We start from the raw sequence: 24,080 nt of genomic DNA, 5'->3' as shown, positions 1-24,080 counted from the left end.
TGGTAAGACAGAGATTTAGGAACCAGGTTTTAGATTGTAAGACATTTCCAGTGGCAGATGTGGACTCTGACCACAATCTATTGGTTATGAACTGTAGATTAAAACTGAAGAAACTGCAAAAAGGTGGGAATTTTAAGGCGATGGGAACTGGATAAACTGATAGAACCAAAGGTTGTAGAGAGTTTCAGGGAGAGCATTAGGGAATGACTGACAAGAGGTTAGATGGCCTCGGACAAGTACAGAAATGGCAACAGCCTCAAAGGGTGCGGGGCAAAGACAGGACACGTGGGGACCAAGCAGCAATCGGTATTGTAATTGTAAATTGTCGAAGCTGCATTGGTCAAGTACCGGAACTTCAAGCGCTGATAGAAAGCACCGAAGCAGAAATCGTTATAGGTACAGAAAGCTGGCTGAAGCCAGAGATAAATTCTGCCAAAATTTTTACAAAGGCACAGACGGTGTTTAGAAAGGATAGATTGCATGCAACCGGTGGTGGCGTGTTTGTCGCTGTTAGTAATAGTTTATCCTGTAGTGAAGTAGAAGTGGATAGTTCCTGTGAATTATTATGGGTGGAGGTTACACTCAACAACTGAGCTAGGTTAATAGTTGGGTCCTTTTTACTGACCTCCGACTCAGCAGCATTAGTGGCAGAACAACTGACAGAAAATTTGGAATATATTTCACATAAATTTTCTCAGCATGTTATAATCTTAGGTGGAGATTTCAATTTACCAGATATAGACTGGGACACTCAGATGTTTAGGACGGGTGGTAGGGACAGAGCATCGAGTGACATTATACTGAGTGCACTATCCGAAAATTACTTCAAGCAATTAAACAGAGAACCGACTCGTGGAGATAACATCTTGGACCTACTGATAACAAACAGACCTGAACTTTTCGACTCTGTATGTGCAGAACAGGGAATCAGTGATCATAAGTCCGTTGCAGCATCCCTGAATATGGAAGTTAATAGGAATATAAAAAAAAGGAAGGAAGGTTTATCTGTTTAGCAAGAGTAATAGAAGGCAGATTTCAGACTACCTAACAGATCAAAACGAAAATTTCTGTTCCAACACTGACAATGTTGAGTGTTTATGGAAAAAGTTCAAGGCAATCGTAAAATGTGTTTTAGACAGGTACGTGCTGAGTAAAACTGTGAGGGACTGGTAAAAACCCACCGTGGTTCAACAACAAAGTTTGAAAACTACTGCGAAAGCAAAGAGAGCTTCACTCCAAGTTTAAACGCAGCCAAAACCTCTCAGACAAACAGAAGCTAAACGATGTCAAAGTTAGCGTAAGGAGGACTATGTGTGAAGCTTTCAGTGAATTCAAAAGTAAAATTCTATGTACCGACTTGACAGAAAATCCTAGGAAGTTCTGGTCTTACGTTAAATCAGTAAGTGGCTCAAAACGGCATATCCAGACACTCTGTGATGATGATGGCATTGAAACAGAGGATGACACGTGTAAAGCTGCAATACTAAACACTTTTTTCCAAAGCTGTTTCACAGAGGAAGACCGCACTGCAGTTCCCCCTTTAAATCCTCGCACAAACGAAAAAATGGCTGACATTGAAATAAGTGTCCAAGGAATAGAAAAGCAACTGGAGTCACTCAACAGAGGAAAGTCCACTGGACCTGACAGAATACCAATTCGATTCTACACAGAGTACGCGAAAGAACTTGCCCCCCTTCTAACAGCCGTGTACCGCAAGTCTCTAGAGGAACGGAAGGTTCCAAATGATTGGAAAAGAGCACAGGTGGTCCCAGTCTTCAAGAAGGGTCGTCGAGCAGATTCGCAAAACTATGGACCTATATCTCTCATGTTGATCTGTTGTAGAATTTTAGAACATGTTTTTTGCTTGCATATCATGTCGTTTTTGGAAACCCAGAATCTACTCTGTAGGAATCAACATGGATTCCGGAAACAGTGATCATGTGAGACCCAACTCGCTTTATTTGTTCATGAGACCCAGAAAATATTAGATACAGGCTCCCAGGTAGATGCTATTTTCCTTAACTTCCAGAAGGCATTCGATACAGTTCCACACTGTCGCCTGATAAACAAAGTAAGAGCCTACAGAATATCAGACCAGCTGTGTGGCTGGATTGAAGAGTTTTTATCAAACAGAACACAGCATGTTGTTATCAATGGAGAGACATCTACAGACGTTAAAGTAACCTCTGGCGTGCCACAGGGGAGTGTTATGGGACCATTGCTTTTCAAAATATATATAAATGACCTAGTAGATAGTGTCAGAAGTTCCATGCGGCTTTTCACGGATGATGCTGTAGTATACAGAGAAATTGCAGCATTAGAAAATTGTAGCAAAATGCAGGAAGATCTGCAGCGGATAGGCACTTGGTGCAGGGAGTGGCAACTGACCCTTAACATAGATAAATGTAATGTATTTCGAATACATAGAATGAAGGACCCTTTATTGTATGATTATATGATAGCGGAACAAACACTGGTAGCAGTTACTTCTGTAAAATATCTGGGAGCATGCGTGCGGAACGATTTGAAGTGGAATGATCATATAAAATTAATTGTTGGTAAGGCGGGTACCAGGTTGAGAATCATTGGGAGAGTCCTTAGAAAATGTAGTTCGTCAACAAAGGAGGTGGCTTACAAAACACTCGCTCGACCTATAATTGAGTACTGCTCATCAGTGTGGGATCCGTACCAGATCGGGTTGACGGAGGAGACAGAAAAGATCCAAAGAAGAGAGGTGCATTTCGTCACAGGGTTATTTGATAATCGTGATAGCATTACGGAGATGTTTAGCAACCTCAAGTGGCAGACTCTGCAAGAGAGGCACTCTGCATCGCGGTGTAGCTTGCTCACCATGTTTCTAGAGGGTGCGTTTCTGGATGAGGTAACGAATATATTGCTTCCCCCTACTTATACCTCTCGAGGAGATCACGAATGTAAAATCAGAGAGATTTGACCACGCACAGAGGCTTTCAGACAGTAGTTCTTCCCGCGAACCATACGCAAGTGGAACAGAAATGGGAGGTAATGTCTGTGGCAGTTAAAGTGCCCTCCGCCACACACCGTTGGGTGGCTTGTGAAGTATAAATGTAGATGTAGAATGGGGGAAAGAAATACAGTAGAAGAAGAATGGGTAACTTTGAGAGACGAAACACTGAAGGCAGCACAGGATCAAGTAGGTAAAAACACAAGGGTTGGTAGAAATCCTTGAGTAACAGAAGAGATAATTAATTTAATTGATGAAAGGTGAAAATATAAAAATGCAGTAAATGAGGCAGGCAAAAAGGAATACACAAGTCTAAAAAATGAGATCAACAGTTAGTGCAAAATGGCTAAGCAGGGATGGCTAGAGGACAAATGTAAGGACGTAGAGGCTTATCTCACTAGGAGTAAGATAGATACTGCCTACAGGAAAATTAAAGAGACCTTTGGAGAAAAGAGAACCACTTGCATGAATATCAAGAGCTCAGATGAAATACTAGAATATATTAGTTCCAATCCCAAAGAAAGCAGGTGTTGACACATGTGAAAATTACCAAACTATCAGTTTAATAAGTCACGGCTGCAAAATACTAATGCGAATTCTTTACAGTCGAAGGGAAAAACTGGTAGAAGCTGACCCTGGGGAAGATCAATTTGGATTCTGTAGAAAAATTGGAACACATGAGGCAATACTGACCCTACAAATTATCTGCATTTACCATAGCCAAACTGCAATCCCACATACTTTTCCTCCGTTCCTGCTTAACCTTTGGAATTACCCCTGAAGGATTTACCTTAAAAGTTCCCATCTCTGGGTGCAATTCCTCCTTCCACCAATCTCTCCTGGACTTCCAGAACCTTCAATCCTTAGCCCTTATCCTTCATCCCGCCATCCCCCTGGACTGAACCTACGTTAAACAACCTCACTCCCATTTACTTTTCAGTCTTCTCCTCTTTCCCTTTCCTCTTTAGCCATTCATGCATCTTTTCATCCTACATCTTTATACTATATACCTCTTTACTTCTGTATGCATCCTCTTTGGTTTGAAGCTGGCACAGTACTTACAGTAGAATATCTTTGGCTTCCCTCTGACAACCATGCCTCCATCCTTGCTACCCTCCCTGTTTTCCTTTCCCTGTTGCTTCATAACCTGGGTTGTGAGTAACTAAATCCACTTTCCCTTCTTCCCTTTCTTTCCCCTCTCTCCTCCCTGATGAAGGAACATTTATTCCGAAAGCTAGGAACTTAAATTTTCGGTTGTTTTTTGTGTTTCTATCAGCTGTACTGAGCTGAGGTAAGTACTGGCCAGCCCCTCTATCTCTTTGTTAGTAATTGTTCTACAACTTATCTTAGAAGATAGATTAAGGAAAGACAAACCTATGTTTCTAGCGTTTGTAGACTTAAAGAAATCTTCTGACAATGTTGGCTGGAATACTCTCTTTCAAATTCTGAAGGCGGCAGGGGTAAAATACAGGGAGCGAAAGGCTATTTACAATTTGTATAGAAACCAGATGGCAGTTATAAGAGTCGAGGGGCATGAAAGGGAAGCAGTGGTTGGGAAGGGAGTGAGACAGGGTTGTAGCCCATCCCTGATGTTATTCAATCTGTATATTGAGCAAGCAGTAAAGGAAACATAAGAAAAATTTGGAGTAGGTATTAAAATGCATGGAAAAGAAATAAAAACTTTTAGGTTCGCTAATGACACTGTAATTCTGTCAGAGACATCAAAGGACTTGGAAGACCAGTTGAACGGAATGGACTGTGTCTTGAAAGGAGGATATAAGATGAAGATCAACAAAAGCAAAATGAGGATCTATATAAATGATTAAGGAGACATCCAACATTTTTTGTACATGAAGCAGATCATTTACTGTGTTGTAAAGTCATCAGAAGATCAAAACAAATTGAAAAATGATTTAGACAAAGTAATAAAAAGTGTGAGGTCATCCATATAACTACTAAAAGTAATATGCTATGTTTTGGTTACACAATAAATCATACAAATCTAAAGGTCATAAATTCAACTAAATTTTAGTGATGTAAATAAAATAGAAAGAAACTTCCACATGGGAAAAATATATTAAAAACAAAGATTCCAAGACTTACCAAGCGGGAAAGCGCCGGCAGACAGGCACATGAACAAAACACACAAACACACACACAGAATTACTAGCTTTCGCAACCGATGGTTGCTTCTTCAGGAAGGAGAGGGAAAGACAAAAGGATGTGGGTTTTAAGGGAGAGGGTAAGGAGTTTCTTTTTATATATATATATATATATATATATATATATATATATATATATATATATATATATATATATATATATATTAAAAATAAAGATTCCAAGACTTACCAAGCGGGAAAGCGCCGGCAGACAGGCACATGAACAAAACACACAAACACACACACAGAATTACAAGCTTTCGCAACTGGCAGTTGCTTCGTCAGGAAGGAAGGAAGGAGAGGGAAAAATGAAAGGGTGTGGGTTTTAAGGGAGAGGGTAAGGAGTCATTCCAATCCCGGGAGCGGAAAGACTTCCCTTAGGGGAAAAAAAGGACAGGTGTACACTCGCACACACACACACACACACACACACATATCCATCCGCACATACACAGACACAAGCAGACATATTTAAAGGCAAAGAGTTAAGGGCAGAGATGTCAGTCGAGGCGGAAGTACAGAGGCAAAGAAGTTGTTGAAAGACAGGTGAGGTATGAGCGGCGGCAACTTGAAATTAGCGGAGGTTGAGGCCTGGCAGATATCGAGAAGATATATATATATATATATATATATATATATATATATATATATATATTAAAAACAAAGATTCCAAGACTTACCAAGCGGGAAAGCGCCGGCAGACAGGCACATGAACAAAACACACAAACGCACACACAGAATTACGAGCTTTCGCAACTGGCAGTTGCTTCGTCAGGAAAGAGGGAGGGAGAGGGAAAAATGAAAGGATGTGGGTTTTAAGGGAGAGGGTAAGGAGTCATTCCAATCCCGGGAGCGGAAAGACTTCCCTTAGGGGAAAAAAAGGACAGGTGTACACTCGCACACACACACACACACATATCCATCCGCACATACACAGACACAAGCAGACACATTGTGTCTGCTTGTGTCTGTGTATGTGCGGATGGATATGTGTGTGTGTGTGTGTGCGAGTGTACACCTGTCCTTTTTTTCCCCTAAGGGAAGTCTTTCCGCTCCCGGGATTGGAATGACTCCTTACCCTCTCCCTTAAAACCCACATCCTTTCATTTTTCCCTCTCCCTCCCTCTTTCCTGACGAAGCAACTGCCAGTTGCGAAAGCTCGTAATTCTGTGTGTGTGTTTGTGTGTTTTGTTCATGTGCCTGTCTGCCGGCGCTTTCCCGCTTGGTAAGTCTTGGAATCTTTGTTTTTAATATATTTTTCCCATGTGGAAGTTTCTTTCTGTTTTATTTATATATATATATGTCTGCTTGTGTCTGTGTATGTGCGGATGGATGTGTGTGTGTGTGTGTGCGAGTGTAAACCTGTCCTTTTTTTCCCCTAAGGGAAGTCTTTCCGCTCCCGGGATTGGAATGACTCCTTACCCTCTCCCTTAAAACCCACATCCTTTCGTATTTCCCTCTCCTTCCTGAAGAAGCAACCATCGGTTGCGAAAGCTAGTAATTCTGTGTGTGTGTTTGTGTGTTTTGTTCATGTGCCTGTCTGCCGGCGCTTTCCCGCTTGGTAAGTCTTGGAATCTTTGTTTTTAATATACAACTAAATTTTAGGGATTACAATTATGAATAACTTAACTTGGAGTGATCATATAGATAATTTTGTGGGAAAAGTGAGTCAAAAACTCTATTTTATATGTTAGAACTCTCAGAAGAAGCAACAAATTCAGTAATGAGATGGTCTACACAATACACTTGTCTGTCCTCTGCTAAAATATGCGTTATGGGATCCTTACCAGATAGGACTGACGGAGGACAGTAGAAAAGTTCTGAAAAGGGCAGCTCATATTGTATTGTTGCAGAACAGGGAAGACAGTGCTACGGATACAATATGCGAGTTTGGGTGGCACTCGTTAAAATAAAGGTGTTTTCATTACCGCGAGACCGTTCCACAAAATTTCAATCTCCAACTTTTCACCCAAATGCAAAAATGTTCTGTTGGCGCCCACCTACATATTGAGAAATGACCATCATAATAAAATAAGAGAAATTAGATCATGCATGAAAAGATTTAAGTGTTTGTTTTTCCATCATGCTGTTCGAGAGCAGAATGATGGAGAATACTTGAAGGTTATTTAATGAACCTCCAGCCTGGCACTTCAGTACGAGTTGTAGAGTAGCGTAAATGTAGCTGCAGATAGTCCATCAGGAGTTAGTGACATCAGTCAGAAACTTGACTGAATTTTGGCAGTATGGTAAAATGGAGGCACTGAAAGCAATATTGATGTCAGAGATGAAAAGTATTTAAAGGTAGGTAAAAGTACATGGGCTGGACCGATCTGCAGGTCAGGAAGTAGGTGAGGGCTCTCCAAGGACTCATTTGCAGTGAGAGGTATCTCCGCCACATCTGACACCTCTCCGTGGTGTACAATGCCTCTCTTCTAATGTCTGCTACTGGAGTTTGTTGAGCATCTCTGTAACACCCTGACACCAACTAAACAAACCTGTGATGAAATGTGTCGCTTCCTGTTGGATCTTCTCTACCTTTTCTATCAGTCCTACTTGGTAAGCATGCCACATTGATGAACAATAACCCAGAATCAGTTGAACGACCACCATATGAGCCACTTCCTTCATGGATGAGTTGTATTTCCTTAGAAGAATTCAGAAGTCCATGATTAGCATAGAGAATGAGAAGGAGATGGCATTCCACCAGTATGTGAGGTAAGGTCTGTATGAATCCAAAACCACTATGTGGGGATGGCTACTACACAAGATAAAACTATGGGTTATCTGGTGCGACTTATACAGAGGCATCGTAGAACAATGGATTCCTTCTGGGAGGAGTGGAAGGGGAAGCTCCATGCAGCCATAGTCTCCTCGACAGTGTGGAGTTTATTAGAGAGAGCAGTAGCCCTCCAGATGTTGTTCCATCTCCATGACACTACATGCCTTAACTGCAAATGCAATTCTGTACCTGGAATCATCAAAGTGAATTTTGCACACATAATTGCTTTGGGCACAATTACTGTAAAGTCAGACGAAGATTGTGAGTAGTAGACATCAAAGGGTGTCAAAGTATTATCAATTAACAGCCTGGAGAATGCTCATTGAGTCACTACACATTAAAATTTGGTTGAGAGAGGTCTGTTAAGTATAATATAGGGCTCTGTTAACGGCCATCAGCTTCACCGTAAATACACTACATGTTCCTCGCAGCAAATGTTGTTCCTGACAGACATGAAATGTAAAAGTGTATCCCATCCTATCCATGGTTTTAGCGCTATCAGACTAAATGTCAACAGAATACTGAGACTACTGAAGAACTAAAAGAGTTGTGGGAGCTACTAACATTTTGGTCCATGGAATATATCTGTCGCAATTTTGTCGTATGGGCACTAACCAAGGAGGAGTGGGCGGCGGAGCATCTCTCAGCAAATTCCAAATGGGGAGGTCTAGTGTAAGGTGGTCAACGCATCTTGTATTAAAAAAAGAATTCAATAAGTGATATTTTATGGTAGTTGCATAAGTGAGTAAGAGTTGGTATCGACAGAACTAAATATGTAAGATTACTATTTCATCAAGGACACTGCCTATAGAACTAGTCTGGAAGGCACCAATACTGGGTCCAATACATTCAAAGCCAAAGGTTCCACTGACCCATAAACCTGGTAACAATAGTCCAATCAGGAAAAGACGAAGGAATAGCGTGATCTACATTACAAGAGATTTGGGCAATGAGACAGAGAGCTTTAAGCTCTCACATTCAGTTAGTCTTGTTGACAAATAAGGGGCAGCTATGTAAGCTTTTTTATCAACTAGGAGTCCAAAAAAATCAGGACTATGCAACAATATTCAAGCACTAGGTAACCAAGTAGAGTTCTGAGTCAAGGTGAACCATCGGGGGGGAGCGGTTTATTGCAAACCCAAACAGGAAAAAAGGAGGGAAAGTTGTCAGATTAAAAATGGTCATCTCAACATACGTAAATGCACTGCCTAGAAATAAATAAACATTACAAATGGGGATCATTGGGGTCATTCGCACTTACACTGCTATTGCTTCCAATGTGGTATAGAGAGGTATCCATTCACTGACGTCTCTGTGAACCCACGCACACGCACCACGCACATGCACACGCACGCACGCACGCACACGCACACCACCACCACCACCACCACCACCACCACCACCACCACGTGCTCTCAAGGGGCAGTATGAATCTGATCAAAGGCATGGTATTCTTGAAGGGCTGGAGAATTATCACCAGGGAAATGCATTTCTTGGAGGCAGCACAGATCGCAGAACAGGAGAGCATTAACAGTTGTAATTCTGCAGGTGAAAGTAATATCCACTGCAGTTTCATTGAATTATCACTTTAAGAGAACCCTGGTTAGATGTGAAGGGCCAAGGGGACTGTCAAACATCAGGATCACTGCCCGTCACTTGTGGGCCTGGAACAACATCTAGGAACAGAGTTTCTGAGTCCAATAGCTCAATGGCTTGGGGGAATCAGGAGGCTCTGGAGTCATCAGATTTCTTCTTTTTCTCTCTAACTGCCTTAGAGGATCGGATCTCTTACAAGGGCAGGATCTGAAGAGACATAGGAAGCCCTGTGATTCATAATCTGTGGTGCATCCAGATATTGGCTGAAGTTGGGAGTCACTGGTCTGCAGATTTCCACAGAGAAAGTTCTCTAAAGGAAGCCCTGACACCAGCGAGATGCCATAGGAGGAGGACACTTCTCCAGCCGATTGCATGGATTCAATGTTACAAAAGATAATGCTACAGGAACTACAAGAGGGGAGTTTATATGTCCCCCATGGGATAATTTACTTGTGATTATCCCAAGTCAAGGGGATGGAGAAAATAAGTGCTGGCAGTGACCAGGCCATGGGAGTGGCAAAACATGATTCACTTGCATGTGATAAAAGCAGTAGCACTTTTTCAGGCTTCAAAATAAGAGAGGCAATCTAAGACCTTAAGTTCCTGGATTTTATATTCATTAATAGAGTAGCACACTTTGGAGGCTGAAGAGGATGATTGTCCCCAACTGACATAGAATGGTGGTTGCGCAGATGGCGACTTTTCATGAAATGGCCAAATGCAGTCTCCACAACCTTAACTGTTTGTGCAGTAGGAAGACATACGCCCAAAGGGATGGCATTTATAGCACCATGTCTTGGACTGGAAAATACAGCTTCAAATCTCTTACTCACAAAAGTGAGAAAGAAGAGTAAGATTTCAGACTTGTTGTCTGATGGGTCACAATGTATATTACATACAAACCTCTTACTACTCCAAGTTTTCATATTAAAAAATTAAAACTTTTACCACATTCAGGCTTTGATGGTGTGTTATGGTAACAGGTGTGTCATGAGTTTTATTTATTTATTTATTTTTGGTGGATTCTGAAACTGTCATTCCACTATTGTTATTTTGTAATAAAACCTGGTATAGTTCAAATAAAGTAGTCACTTTTTTTGAATATATATAATAGTTAAATTCCTACAGGTGGCTTCAGTTGTCTAATATGAGTATGATTCCAATAGTGCCGTTTGCTGGATGCAGAAGTTCCGCTGTTCACCGTGTCTGTCTCAATTTGGGTGTTTCTAATACCATTTTTCTTTCTGGATGTGCTTGCTTGCAGCTACTTGATATAAAAAGTAATACGAAAAACTCATAAGTTCATCATTCACTTTCGATTTATTTCACAGGGAAGTACAACTTTGTTCCACGACTGCATCTCAACAGACCACAGCCGACTCTACAAGTGACAAAGAATGACTCTAGCTTCAAAGATATTCCACTTGACACCCAAACTTCCGCTTGTAATAAGTCTCTTTGATATTGTTCGTCATATCCACCAATATCAATCAATATATTGCAATTTTTAAACATAATAGTAAATTAACATAAAAAATAAGTAGATTATAATTTATAAAAATTCTGACAAAAATATAAGAGAAAAACATTCACCACTTCGCCTACTAAATTCGGTATCGATAACTTCAGTTGAAAATAATACACCTCCCAGATCCATTACAATTCACAGTTTTGATTCAGAAAGGACCATTTTGTAATTTAACGGGGGAAGAGATTACCCAAGATCTATGTGTTATGCGGGCATGAACCTTGCAGTGGACAGCTCTTCTGATGACAGATATGGGATTTCCACACTACGCCAGGCTACCAGGCAGTAACCCAGGCACAGCTAGAGGCCATTGGTTCCGTGGAACTTTTCTGCTCCATGGGCCTTATCGAAAATAACATCTGCCATATTCTGATGCTCAGGGTGCATGTAGGCCATCGTTTGGGCTACACTCAAGCAGTTCGTTCTGATTAATTTTCCTGGACCATATGCTGATTGCGGAAGCATTCCCACAATCAAGATTTCCCTCTGAGTCACTGCTACGATAACAGTGATAACACCGTCCACATCGACCTTTGCTTCCAGAAGCTGTCATTTATGGACACACACCATTTGTGGCCTCTACCCTGAAGAGACATGGCCTTTGACCCCATGACCAGCAACTGGACTTTGTTTTTGGATTGTCAATATGCTGGACTATAATTTTTGCATGCCCCTTTCTGACTTTGTGGCATGCTTAGTGTATGGACATTGGTCTTTGTAGCTTTCAATTTACTGTGGCATTTTCAGGCCTTCTGCCTTCAGATATTATCATCATTCTTTCAGTATTCAAGAAGTGACTTGTTCTCATTTGTTGTGTTCCAAACTAGCTCCCATTGGAGAAGACTGTTTAACAGAGATACGATAAAATTCACATTCATTTTACATCTTGGTATTTTTCCTGTGGCACCTTTGGGGGTCTTATTAGTTCGCAACGAGATATTATTTTGCAAGTCATTGTCTCATGTTCGTGCTCTGATCCAGGTAGAGAATGTTTTGGCACATATTCTTCCACTTCCGAGTACGCTTATTGTCACATTGCTTCAAGCATGATGGAACCAGTGGATGTTTCTGCCCAGGTGGTGCTACTGCTCCAGCAGATGCACCACACCCACAAGTTCCTGACCGAGTGGTTGGTAACCATCTCCATGGCTCTTCTGGAGCTCTCCTGGGTTGATTCCAGGATCGAGGGCTTCCAGATGGTGTCCCCAATGTTCCAGCAGTTCGACAAGAACATTGAGTCATGGGAGAACTACATGGCATGCATGAGACACTTCTTAGCCCATGGCATCACAAGCGATATGCACTAGTGCATCTTCTTTCTTATATATGCAGACCCAGACGTTTACTGCCATCTGCAACAACTTAACCAGAAAGTGGAAGCCCAGAAGTTGAAATCCAGCTTGGTAGATTACTGTTGACTGCAAAGCGCATGTGGCAGCTGCATGCCAGAAGTTTAATTCCAGGAACCTTAAGGACAGTTTTACCACAAATGGATCATCCACCTCCAGGATTGATATCACATCTACTGTTTACAGTGTATTAACCCTCAGTGCATTTTGCGTCTTCATCGATCTGGGACATGATTCTCGTACATGGTCCCAATGAAGGACTGTACACGGATCTCCTTAAATTGAAGGACCTTTCTTTTAGAAACATGTCTCCCCATTACCAGAGTTTTTGAACAGTCTCTCAGATCATCAGCCACCCTGTGGGGTCTATCACAAGTGTTTGCCGCCCCATCAATATGTCGCATTCAGCTCCAGGTCATGCCCATAAAACCAGGTCAGATTCACACAGTGCAGGCACAAAGACTCAGTGGCCAGACAGTTCACTTCCTGAAGTCAGTGTTTTATTAGTCACCAGAGACACCGGTCTCACTATGGGTGCGCCAAGCAGACCTCTTGTGGAAAATATAGGAATATGGCTGAAGTGTGAAAAGCAGCTCTCAAAATTAATGCTAATGGTGTACGTATGGACCCCTCAGACGCTGTGTTGAACAACAGGGTGGATCTGCAGCCAGACATTCCTACATTCAATTTGTCCTTCCCCACTCAGAGTTACCTCTATTGCTCCCAGTAGCTATCAATAATCTGCCTATCGAGCTGCAGACATGGGATCCTCCATGACCATTATACATTGGCAGCCTTACTATTTTGTGTGATCTCCTCCCCACCAAACCTTTTGAAACTCTGCTGTGCAGCTACAGCAATGACATCATTAAACACAATTGCCAATTTACAACTCAAGTTACAGCACCATTCAACCACCTTCACAGCCAGAATTTTGGTTGTTGACACTCCCGGAGCCATCAGTTTTGGTCCTGGATCTGTTGAACACTCTTGGCTTACGGAGACACACAACTACACATTCCCCCCCCCCCCCCCCCCACCCCCTCCACCAAACATCATGTTACGGGGCACCATCCCCTACCTAAAAGACCTCTTTTCCAAGTTTACCTCAGTGTTCACACAACCCTCCACTGGTTTCAAAGATTTCAAGGCACATGTGGCTCTTCTCCCATCAGCAATACTGAAGTTTTTCAAAGCCAGAAATGTTCCCTGTGCACTCAGAGAACTCTGGCTGGAGCTTCTGCAGTTGAAGAATGAGGGTATTCTCACTCCCATTCCCAACAGCCAATGGACCATCCCAACATCATCATAGAAAAACCAAATGGCACACTGCTCATCCGTGGGGAGTTCAAGGCAACCATTAATCCCCAAACTGTTACAGACGCTTCTCCTATTCCCAACATAGAGGACACAATGACCCTCCCCGCAGATGGCAAAGTGTTTGTCAAACTGACCTCTGTGGTGCATATCTTCGCCTTCTGTTGGCCAAGGATTCACAATGCTTCTTGGTGATCAATACTCATTTTGGACTGTTTCAGTATAACAGTCTTCTGTTTGGCATTTGCTCCGGCAATTTCTCAGCACTAGCACAAGTACCTCACCCACATCATGCCAGCCACACCAAACTATTTAGACAACATTCTCATTGGAGGCAAGAACACACAGGACTTGACTAACAAGCTGCATGCACTGTTCATGTAACACAATAAACTTTACAATGAGCCGCAGGCTCAATAGAAGAAGTCCATTAATTTATGTATTACATGACATTCATTGCTAATGCAGGTCTCTGGTATTTCTTGGTGGTCCACCATAACACCTTCCACCAGCAGCTCCACGAGATAAGACATTCACCACAGCATGCAACAACTTTCGTTCACCGCTCATGCCCATGGGAGACGCAACTCTTACACATATTCTTGGCTCTACATAAATAGAAGCCTAGCAACAGTGTTATGCTCCACTCTAATTCAATTAACTTAAAATAATAGTTTTTCTCTCCACACTCATGTCAATATCTTCCATTTCTCGAAAAGCCTAAAAGGTTACCATGGCATTTCCTAACGAAATGTCATGTTACACTGCAATATACATAAACAATCTGACAGGTAAGGTGAGCAGCAATCTGGAACTGGTGGCTAACGATGCTGGTAGTGTATGAGAAAGTGTTTTCATTAAGTGACTGCAGGAGGATACAAGATGATTTGAAATTTCTGTTTGGTGTGATGAATAATAGCTTGCTCTAAATGTCAAACTATTTAAGTTAATACAGATGAGTAGGAAAAACATTCCAGAAATGTTCAAATAGAGTATTAATGATGTGCTGCTTGACAGAGTCATGTTAATTAAACATCTAGGCTTAATGTTGCAAACTGATATGAAGTGGAAGAAGCTTATGAGGTCAGTAGCAAATAAGCTGAATGGTCCACTTCTGTTAACTGGTAGAATTCTGGGAAAGTGTAGCTCATTTATTAAGGAAATTGCATACATAACAATAGTATGATGCACCCTTGAGTACTTCGAGTGTTTGGGATCACCACCAGCTTGGATAACAGGAAGATTTCAAAGCAATTCAGAGGCATGCTGTTATATTTATTACCCGTAGGTTTGACCAACATGCAAATGTTACGCAGATGCTTTGTGAACTTAAATGGGAATCTCTGTATGGAAGAAGACGTTCTTTTAGCGAAATACTATTGAGAAAATTTAGAGAACTGTTCTTTGTGAGAATGACTAGAAAAGGTATAGGGTATCCTCCACCATCCACTATCTGGTGGCTTGCGGAGTATGTATGTACATGCATCTAGAATCATTCAACTCTAATTTAGTTCCTGGGCTTCAACAATAGCTATTTTTTCTATTCACATTTTGAACAGGGAAATAACTTGCCATATAAAGATATGTGTGCAAATGATGAAATGTGAATACCAGATATACCTATTTAATTGGATAGATAAAAAACCTACTTACCAAGCGGTGGCAGAACACACACATAAAAGACGGTTGTGATTGTCAAGCTTTCAGAGCCAGTGGCTCATTCTCCAGGCAGCAGGATTGTAGGGGAAGGCAGAAGGGTGAAGGGAAAGGACTGGAGAGGTCTAGGAAAAGGGGTAGATTTTGGGAAAGTTCCCGAGAACCACAGGTCAGGGGAGACTTTCTGTACGGGATGAGAAGGAAAGACTGATTGTTGGGGACTATATCTGACAAGATTTGAAAACCTGAGAGCTTAAAGATGGAAGACAGGGTAATAAGCAAGACAGAGATTACTACTAAAACAATGTGCACGAGTTAATAACAGGGAGAAGCTAAGTGCCTTGTACGTGACAGAGGTGGGAAGGGGCAGTGAAAATTAGACGGGAAAGACAATGAAAGATGTAGAAAACTAAAATGGAGTGAAGCAAAGAGTATCTACGATGAAGAAAAGCTGAAACGGAAGAAATTAATGTAAATTAATGCCAGGTGGGTGGTGAGAACCAAGGACATCTTGTAGTGCTAGTTCGCACCTGCAGTGTTCTTGTTGTAGTGCTAGTTCCCTCTGCGGGGTTCTGAGAAACTGTTGTCCGGGGGAAGAATCCAGATGGTGAAACAAGTGCTGAGGTCACAAATGTCATGTTGTGGAACATGCTCTGCAACAGGGTACTGCGAGCTGCCCATATATGCCATTTGCCTATGACCATCCATCCTAATTGATAATTTGGTGGTAGTCATGCCGATAAAGTCTGAACAGTGTTTACATAATACCTGGTATATGACATGAGTCATTTCACAAGTGCTTCTCCCTTTGATAGTATATGTTTTGCCAGTTACAAGGCTATTATAGGTGATGGTAGGAGGGTGCGTAGGGCAAATCTTGCAGCAGGGATGGTCACAGGGGTAGGAGCCATAAGGTAGGGAGATGGGTGCAGAAGGTGATAGGGTCTTCAAGAATTTTACGGAGATTGGGAGGCGACAGAAAGCTATTGTAGGTGTGGTGGGCAAAGTTTCAGAAAGAATGGATCTCATTTCAGAGCACGATTTTAGGAAGTCATTGCCCTGTCAAAGTAGCTGATTAGTACATTCCAAACCAGGATAATACTGAGTCACCAATGGTATGCTCCAAATCTGTTTTGTGGAGAGATCAGCAGTACCAGGATTGGATGTGAAGGCCCAGGAAATGGCCTAGTTTTAACTAGGCTGGTGGGGTAATTACATGCATTGAGGGCTGAGGTGAGAATAGTGGTGAATTGCTGTGAAGAGTCTGCATCTGAACAAGTATGTTTGCCTCCGATGCCAAGGCTGTATGGGAGGGAACATTTGACATGGAAAGGATTGCAACTGTCAAAGTGTAAGTACTGTTGTTTATTGGTAGGTTTAATGTGGTCAGAAGCTTGTAGCTGGCCTTCGGTGAGGAAGAAATCAACATCAAGAAAGTGGCATGGGATTCAGAGTAAGACCATGTAAAATTTAATTGGGAGAAGGTATTTAGATATTCCAGGAATTTTAGCAGGTCAGTCTCACCATGAGTCCAGATGGTAAAGAAGTCGTCAATGTATCTAAACCCAACCAGGGGCTGAAGACTTATGGATCCCATGAAAGCCCCTTCCAAGTGACCCAAGAAAAGGCTGGCATAGGAAGGAGCCATCCTGGTTCCCATAGCCATACCCCTGATCTGTTTGTATGTCTGCCCCTCCAAGGAGCAGTATTTATTGTTAAGTGTAAAGTTGATTGAGGTGGATAGAAAAGATGTCATACATTTTGGAATCAGGTGGGAGATGACTGGGGAAATGTTCAGCAGCAGACAGACCAAGTATGTGGGGGATGTTGGTACAGAGGGCAACGGCATCAATGGTGACAAGCAAGGTGTGTGATGGGAGTGGGACGAGGTAGAATTTCAGGCCACCTAGGAAATGGTTGGTATTTTTAATGTAGGAGGGGAGTTTTTGTACTATGGGCTGTAGGTGTTGATAAACTAAGGCAGATATACAGGGTTCGTCAAAAAATGTATACACACTTTGAACTGTCATAGACAATTTATTTCCTGTTCTATTATGGCGGGCGTGCGTTTGAGCTTTGAAGCGCGGATGTAGATAATTAATTGGTACTGGAATTTTGAGAATGTAGCTGCAGTTTGAAGACAGAGGACAAGTGAGTATGGTACAGAACCACCTTCAAGGTTAACAATTACACATCTACGGGACAAATTGGAAATTCATGGAACAATGTGTGATGTGCATAAAGGTCGATCGGTGCATACAGGTCGTACAGCTACAAGTGATGATTCCACAACTGCGGTCTTGGAGCTGTTTAAGCGTTCGCCTCAAAAATCTTCAAGGCAAGCGGCACGTGAGAGTAATGTAAGTGTTAGTAGTGTGCTACACATTCGGAAGAAAGGCAAGTTTCATGTGTACGTTCCAAGGCTGTTGCAACAGCTGAGTGACGACGATCCAGATTGAAGGTTAGAATTTTGTGAATGGGTTCAGGAGATGGTGAGATGTGAACCGGGATTTATGGGTATCATAATTTGGTCAGATGAAGCCCAATTCAAACTCAATAGAACTGTCAATAAGCACAACTGTGTGAACTGGGCTGAAGATAATCCATCCATTACAGCTGAAAAGGCTGTGAATTTGCCTGGTGAAAATGTGTGTGGTTTGTCTGCAAGGGCACTCATTGGACCTTTCCACTTTGAAGGTACTGTTATTGGAGAAACATACCTAACAATGCTTGCTAACTTCATATTCCCTGGCATTCGTGCATTATACGGTAATGATGAGTTTTATTTCCAACAAGATGGCACCCTGCCTCACTATCATAGGTACGTACGAGCACACCCGGATCACAATGTGTCAGACCAGTGGATAGGATGCAGGGGACCAATGGAGTTTCCTGCACATTCTACAGACCTCACGCCGCTGGATTTCTTCTTATGGGGCACAGTAAAAGACGAGGTGTACAAACGTAAACCACATAACCTGGACACACTTTGGAATGAGATTCAGGCGGTGTGCACAAAAACCTCATTGGACACTTTGGTACGATGTACAGAATCAGTGGTGACTCGTACTCAGAAATGTATGGATGCTGAAGACCACCAGTTTGAGCATTAATCACATTTGCAAAGTACATTTATTTTTGCAATTGGACTTTAAGCTTTCCATTTCCAGAAATTCAACATTCTAGAACAGGAAATAAATTTTCTATGACTCTTCAAAGTGTGTATACATTTTTTTTTTACGCACCCTGTAGATTAAGGAATGGCAAACCCACGATTCTAGCATTTGTAGACTTAGAGGAAGCGTTTGACAATGTTGACTGGAATACTCTCTTTCAAATTCTGAAGGTGGCAGGGGTAAAATACAGGGAGTGAAAGGCTATTTACAATTTGTATAGAAACCAGATGGTAGTTCTAAGATTCGAGAGGCATGAAAGGGAAGCAGTGGTTGGGAAGGGAGTGAGACAGGGTTGTAGCCTCTCCCTGATGTTATTCAATCTGTATATTGAGCAAGCAGTAAAGGAAACAAAAGAAAAATTTGGAGTAGGAATTAAAATCGATGGAGAGACAGCAAAGGACCTGGAAGAGCAGCTGAATGGAATGGACTGTCTTGAAAGGAGGATATAAGATGAACATCAACAAAAGCAAAATGAGGATAATGGAATGTAGTCGAATTAAAGTCGGGCGATGCTGAGGGAATTAGATTAGGAAGTGAGACACTTAAAGTAGCAAGGGAGTCTTGCTATTTGGGGAGCTAAATAACTGATGATGGTCGAAGTAGAGAGGATATAAAATGTAGGCTGGCAATGGCAAGGAAAGCATTTCTGAAGAAGAGAAATTTGTTAACATTAAGTATAGATTTAAATGTCAGGTAGTCGCTTCTGAAAGTATTTGTAGGAAGAGTAGCCACGTATGGAAGTGAAACATGGACGACAAATAGTTTATAGAAGAAGAGAATTGAAGCTTTCAAAATTTGGTACTACAGAAGAATGCTGAAGATTAGATGGGTGGATCACGTAACTAATGAGGAGGTATTGAATAGAATCGGGGAGAAGAGGAGTTTGTGGTACAACTTGACCAGAAGAAGGAATCGGTTGGTAGGACATGTTCTGAGGCATCAAGGGATCACCAATTTAGTACTGGAGGGCAGCATGGAGGGTAAAAATCGTAGAGGGAGACCAAGAGATGAATACACTAAGCAGATTCAGAAGGATGTAGGTTGCAGTAGGTACAGGGAGATGAAGAAGCTTGCACAGGATAGAGTAGCATGGAGAGCTGCCTCAAACCAGTCTCTGGACTGAAAACAACAACAACAACAGGTAAAGGGTGTTAGTGGCACAAAAGTTAAGTGTCCAGTCTCTAGCAAATGAGACAGGAACTGAAACTGAGGGTACCGAACATAATGAGGAATCGAACAGAATGACCTTCTCAATGCCAACCAGCATGGATTTCAAAAATATTCATCACGTGAAACCCAACTCGCACTTTCTTCACATGACATTCTGAAAGACTTAGATCAAGGCAACCAGGTAGATGCAGTATTTCTTGATTTCCGAAAAACATTTGACTCAGTATTGCACGTAAACTTATTGTTAAAAACACGATAACATGGGGCATCAACTGAAATTTGTGACGGGATTGAGGATGTTTTGGAAGGGAGGGCACAGCATGTAATCTTGAATGGAGAGTCATCATCAGACGTAGAATTAACTTCGGGTGAACCTCAGAGAAGTGCGTTGGAGCCCTTGTCATTCATGTTGTATATTTATGACCTTGCAGACAGTACTAATAGTAACTCAGACTTTTTGCAGATGCTGCAATTATCTGTAATGAAATACTACCTGAAAGAAGCTGCATAAATATCCAGTCAGATCTTGGTAAGATTTCAAAGTGGTGCAGAGATTGGCAACTTGCTTTAAATTTTGCACTTCACAAAATGAAAAAAATTAGTATCCTACGACTGCAATATCAGTGAGTCACTATTGGAATAGGCTCATACAAATACCTCGGTGTAAGACTTTGTAGGAATATGAAATGGAATGATCACATAGGTGCAGTCGTAGATAAAGCAGGTGGTAGACTTCGGTTTACTGGTAGAATACTGGGGAAGTTCAATAAATCTACAGAGGAGATTTCTTACAAAATCACTCATGTGACCAGTCCTAGAATATAGCTCAAGTGTGTGGGACCCTTAAAAAGTAGGAATAACGGTGGATATTGAATGTACACAGAGAAGAGCAGCATGAGTGATCACAAGTTTGTTTAATCCGTGGGAGAGTGTCACAGAGATACTGAAGGAACTGAAGTGAAAGACTCTTGAATATAGACAAAAACTGCATTGAGAAAGTCTATTAACAAAGTTTCAAGAACCAGTTTTAAATGGTTACTCTAGAAAAACACTACAACCCACTACATATTGCTCGCATAGGGATCATGAGGATAAGATTAGAATAATTACTGTATGCACAGAGGCATTCAGACAGTCATTCTTCCGTGTGCCTTATGTGAATGGAACAGGAAGAAACCCTAATAACTGGTAAAATGGGAGACACCCTCTGCTATGCACCTAATGGTTGCTTGCAGAGTATAGACGTAGATCTGTAGCATAGCTCAAGATCTAGATTAGGTTGAAATGTAATACAACAAAAAACCAGCCTAAGTTTTAAATTTCACTTTTTTAAATTCCATTACTTCATAATATGTGTACATTTTTGACATGGTTTTTGCACTTTCAGAAATACCATTTTCACTATTTGTTAGGATGATTTGAAAATGGGTGCTGGTCCAAAACTAGTCATCAAGTGAATTAAAAAAAAAAAAAAAAATTGAAACTTTCGCTGGTTGTTCAATGTACTGGTTAACAGAAGTTGGTGATCAACAATTATTCCAGCATGTTGGAAGTTTGTGGAATGTGATAGTTTGGTTGTGAGTTTGAAAGCCAAACAATTTGATGTACTGCTCTGTAATGCAGCCAAAGGTCTAGTTTAACAAGTAATTCGAATTATTCCACATCCCTGAAATCTTTCCTTCATGACTGGATTATAGACCACACTATCTGGTGGTTCGAGAAAAAGAAGGAAAAAAAAACTAATCTTGTCGTTCTGTAAAGTGTAGAAAAGTGAGAAGTATTAGCATAATTGAAGATGTGAGGGTGGGTTATGACTCATTTAAAACAATATCAACCACAAAAAGAAAGGCTCCAGGGTTGAGTGTCAGTTCAGCATACAGGTTTAATCTGCCACTAAGTTTCAGAGATAGAATTCTCCCAGCATTCTAAGATTTCTACAAATGATTGGATAGTTCAAGACACAAATAAAAAACAAACAGCTAATAATGAAAATTATGGCATTCCAGAAGTAATTTCATGATATGATGAAAAAATGAGCCTAGATGTGACGAGCCAATATAAATTATCACTGAAAGTTGGAGGGAAAGTAATAGAAAAGTAACTTTTTACATCATTTACAGGAAGTCTGCAGGGGAAAACTTTACCTGTTTTACTTCAGAAGAAACAAATGAACAGGAGCAGTTATTAACCTATCAGCCTCCCGAACATAATGCACACGATATTCACTAATATTAAAAATGGCCTACACAACAGTTTGTAGCGGGAGAGAGGGTGGGTCCATAAAAAGTTTCAGTTCCAACCATGTTAAAAAAAATACCTTGGTAATACCAACTTGTTAATCATATTCTTGAAGGAAAAACACCTGACTACACTCTCCCTGAGCCCTAAGGGGGTCGGGGGGCTCTTGCCCCCTGGGTATGTGCATGCTATTAGTAATAATATCCGTTCCAAACATTTTACAATGGTTTTGCACAGATATTAGATAGCCAGAAAAACTTCTTTGGTTTATAAAGTTTCCAACATTAAAAGTTACTATTTCTGATGCACTGGATTGTGAAATTCAAATTTCTTGACCCAAATTCACTTACAGTAATGCTTGTTGTGTGCTAAACAAATTAAAACAAAAGGGCTGAGATCTGGGTAGACTGGTATTTTCAGTTAAATAAGTCATTGAGATATGGATGCCTCTGGTCTGCTCTCTCTCAGTTTGTACATGCATGATGTCACACACACACTATATAATCACTTTGCAAGTCAAAGGTAAAATCCCATGTTGGTAGGCTGTATACACCCCAGTCATCTAATTTCTTCTCTTTGAATGAGTCAATAGCATAAATGCAAATTTCAAGTACAATGGTTTTCAATGAAGATTCCAAGAGGCAGAGAATAAAACTAAAAATCAGTATTCACTAATAGTGCCCTTTCACATAATAATTAGTCAAATTACTACATAGTATAACTAATCAACATATACTTACTTTGCTAGGCGAATGACATGATTCAAGAACAGCTCTGACTTTGTTGGAACGTGCTGCATCATACTGGTGCTGCAGCTGTTACATTCTCCAAGATAGTAGACTTCATCACAACCAATATGAAGATACTCTGCATCAGGGTGCAGCGCTAAGATTTCATCAATCATCGATGTCAGCAAGGGAAATGTATCATTGTGACAAGAACAGATTACCTAAAATTACACACGACTTTTTTTAGCTTATGTTTAAAATACATGTATAAATAACCCACGAGTTATTATGATGTACCTGTGGATATCTCTGAACTTCCCGTAAATATGAAAATTTCTCAAGTTTCAGGATGAATTCCATATGTCCAAAAGTTTGAATTAATGGTATTACTTTCAATTCGTTTTCTTTTGCTATCTCTAGTATCTTCTGCACATCTGATTTTGTATATGCATTGTATGCTGCAACGTCTTTCAACAGATGCCCACTGTATGGAAACATGTCTTCATACTCTATCAGAAGACCAGTCGCCCCCAAATCACGTAAGATTTTAAATAATTCACTAAAATAGGTAACTTTTGGAGGTGCACCTTTCAAATCTAAATGAATATAACGGTATCCAGGGAAAAGCTTTTTGTTTGACTTACGTACATTTCTTGAATCACTTTTCTCAGACAGATAATCATCAGCTCCTGGAGCCATCATTCTCCTTCCAATCTTATCTTCATCAATCATATTTTTGTGAATACCATTAAAATGATACAGGTCGTTAGCCCTGCGTCTAACATCCTCTACCTTCTGTACCAAAGCCGAAGCATCATTTTGCTGTATGGGTTCATTTATATAATGTAAGCTGTATCCTTCGTCATCTTTCAGTCTCTGAGAATCATGCAGAGTGTCCGCCACTGATATTTTATACAAAATCAGTAAGGTAACTAACATAAGCAACGTTGCGACCATAAGTTGAGTCTTACCCTTTAGCCTAAGCATTTCCACGGTCAACTACCTCAACCTCCCACTCGCCCTCTCATTTAGTAATTCGGTGACTTAACATAGCAAAAAAAAACATTTACACATGGATAATAACACTCCTAAAAGAATTATGACGTTTTCTTTCGGATATACTGCCAAACAAACACTTGGCTTACAACTGTTTTAGCAGACGAAAATGGCGCATTTCACCTGTCAACTGTTCTGTGAATTTCGGTCCACCTTTCAGTGAGTGAAACATAAAATGTTCACTCACCTTAAAGATTCAGAAAAATTGTGTAAAGAATGAATTTGCTAGTAAATTTTAATAAACTCTTCGGCCGTTCTACAACTATATGCAAACTGCTTCGTCAAGTTTATGCAGGTTCTACGCTATGGTTGATGTGGTAACCCTGTATATTATCACATTGG

General features: G+C 41.0%; 1 protein-coding gene across 1 annotated transcript in view; it reads right to left on the bottom strand.

Moving 5' to 3' along the window:
* The window catches only part of LOC126356175 (hexosaminidase D-like), a 109,324-nt gene extending 85,259 nt beyond the window's left edge, over positions 1-24,065 (bottom strand). Inside the window, exons 1-2 of the mRNA XM_050006937.1 lie at positions 22,980-24,065; positions 22,695-22,903 (exon numbers count right to left, since the gene is read on the bottom strand). Coding sequence (XP_049862894.1) covers positions 22,695-22,903; positions 22,980-23,669 — 899 coding nt within the window. The 5' untranslated portion in view covers positions 23,670-24,065. The remainder of the gene's footprint in view (positions 1-22,694; positions 22,904-22,979) is intronic.
* Between the last annotated feature and the right edge of the window lie 15 nt (positions 24,066-24,080).

This window comes from Schistocerca gregaria, chromosome 3 (assembly GCF_023897955.1).
Source record: "Schistocerca gregaria isolate iqSchGreg1 chromosome 3, iqSchGreg1.2, whole genome shotgun sequence".
Lineage (NCBI taxonomy): Eukaryota > Metazoa > Arthropoda > Insecta > Orthoptera > Acrididae > Schistocerca > Schistocerca gregaria.
The sequence above is the reverse complement of the archived record's forward strand: the minus strand, read 5'-3'. Positions and strand labels throughout refer to the sequence as shown.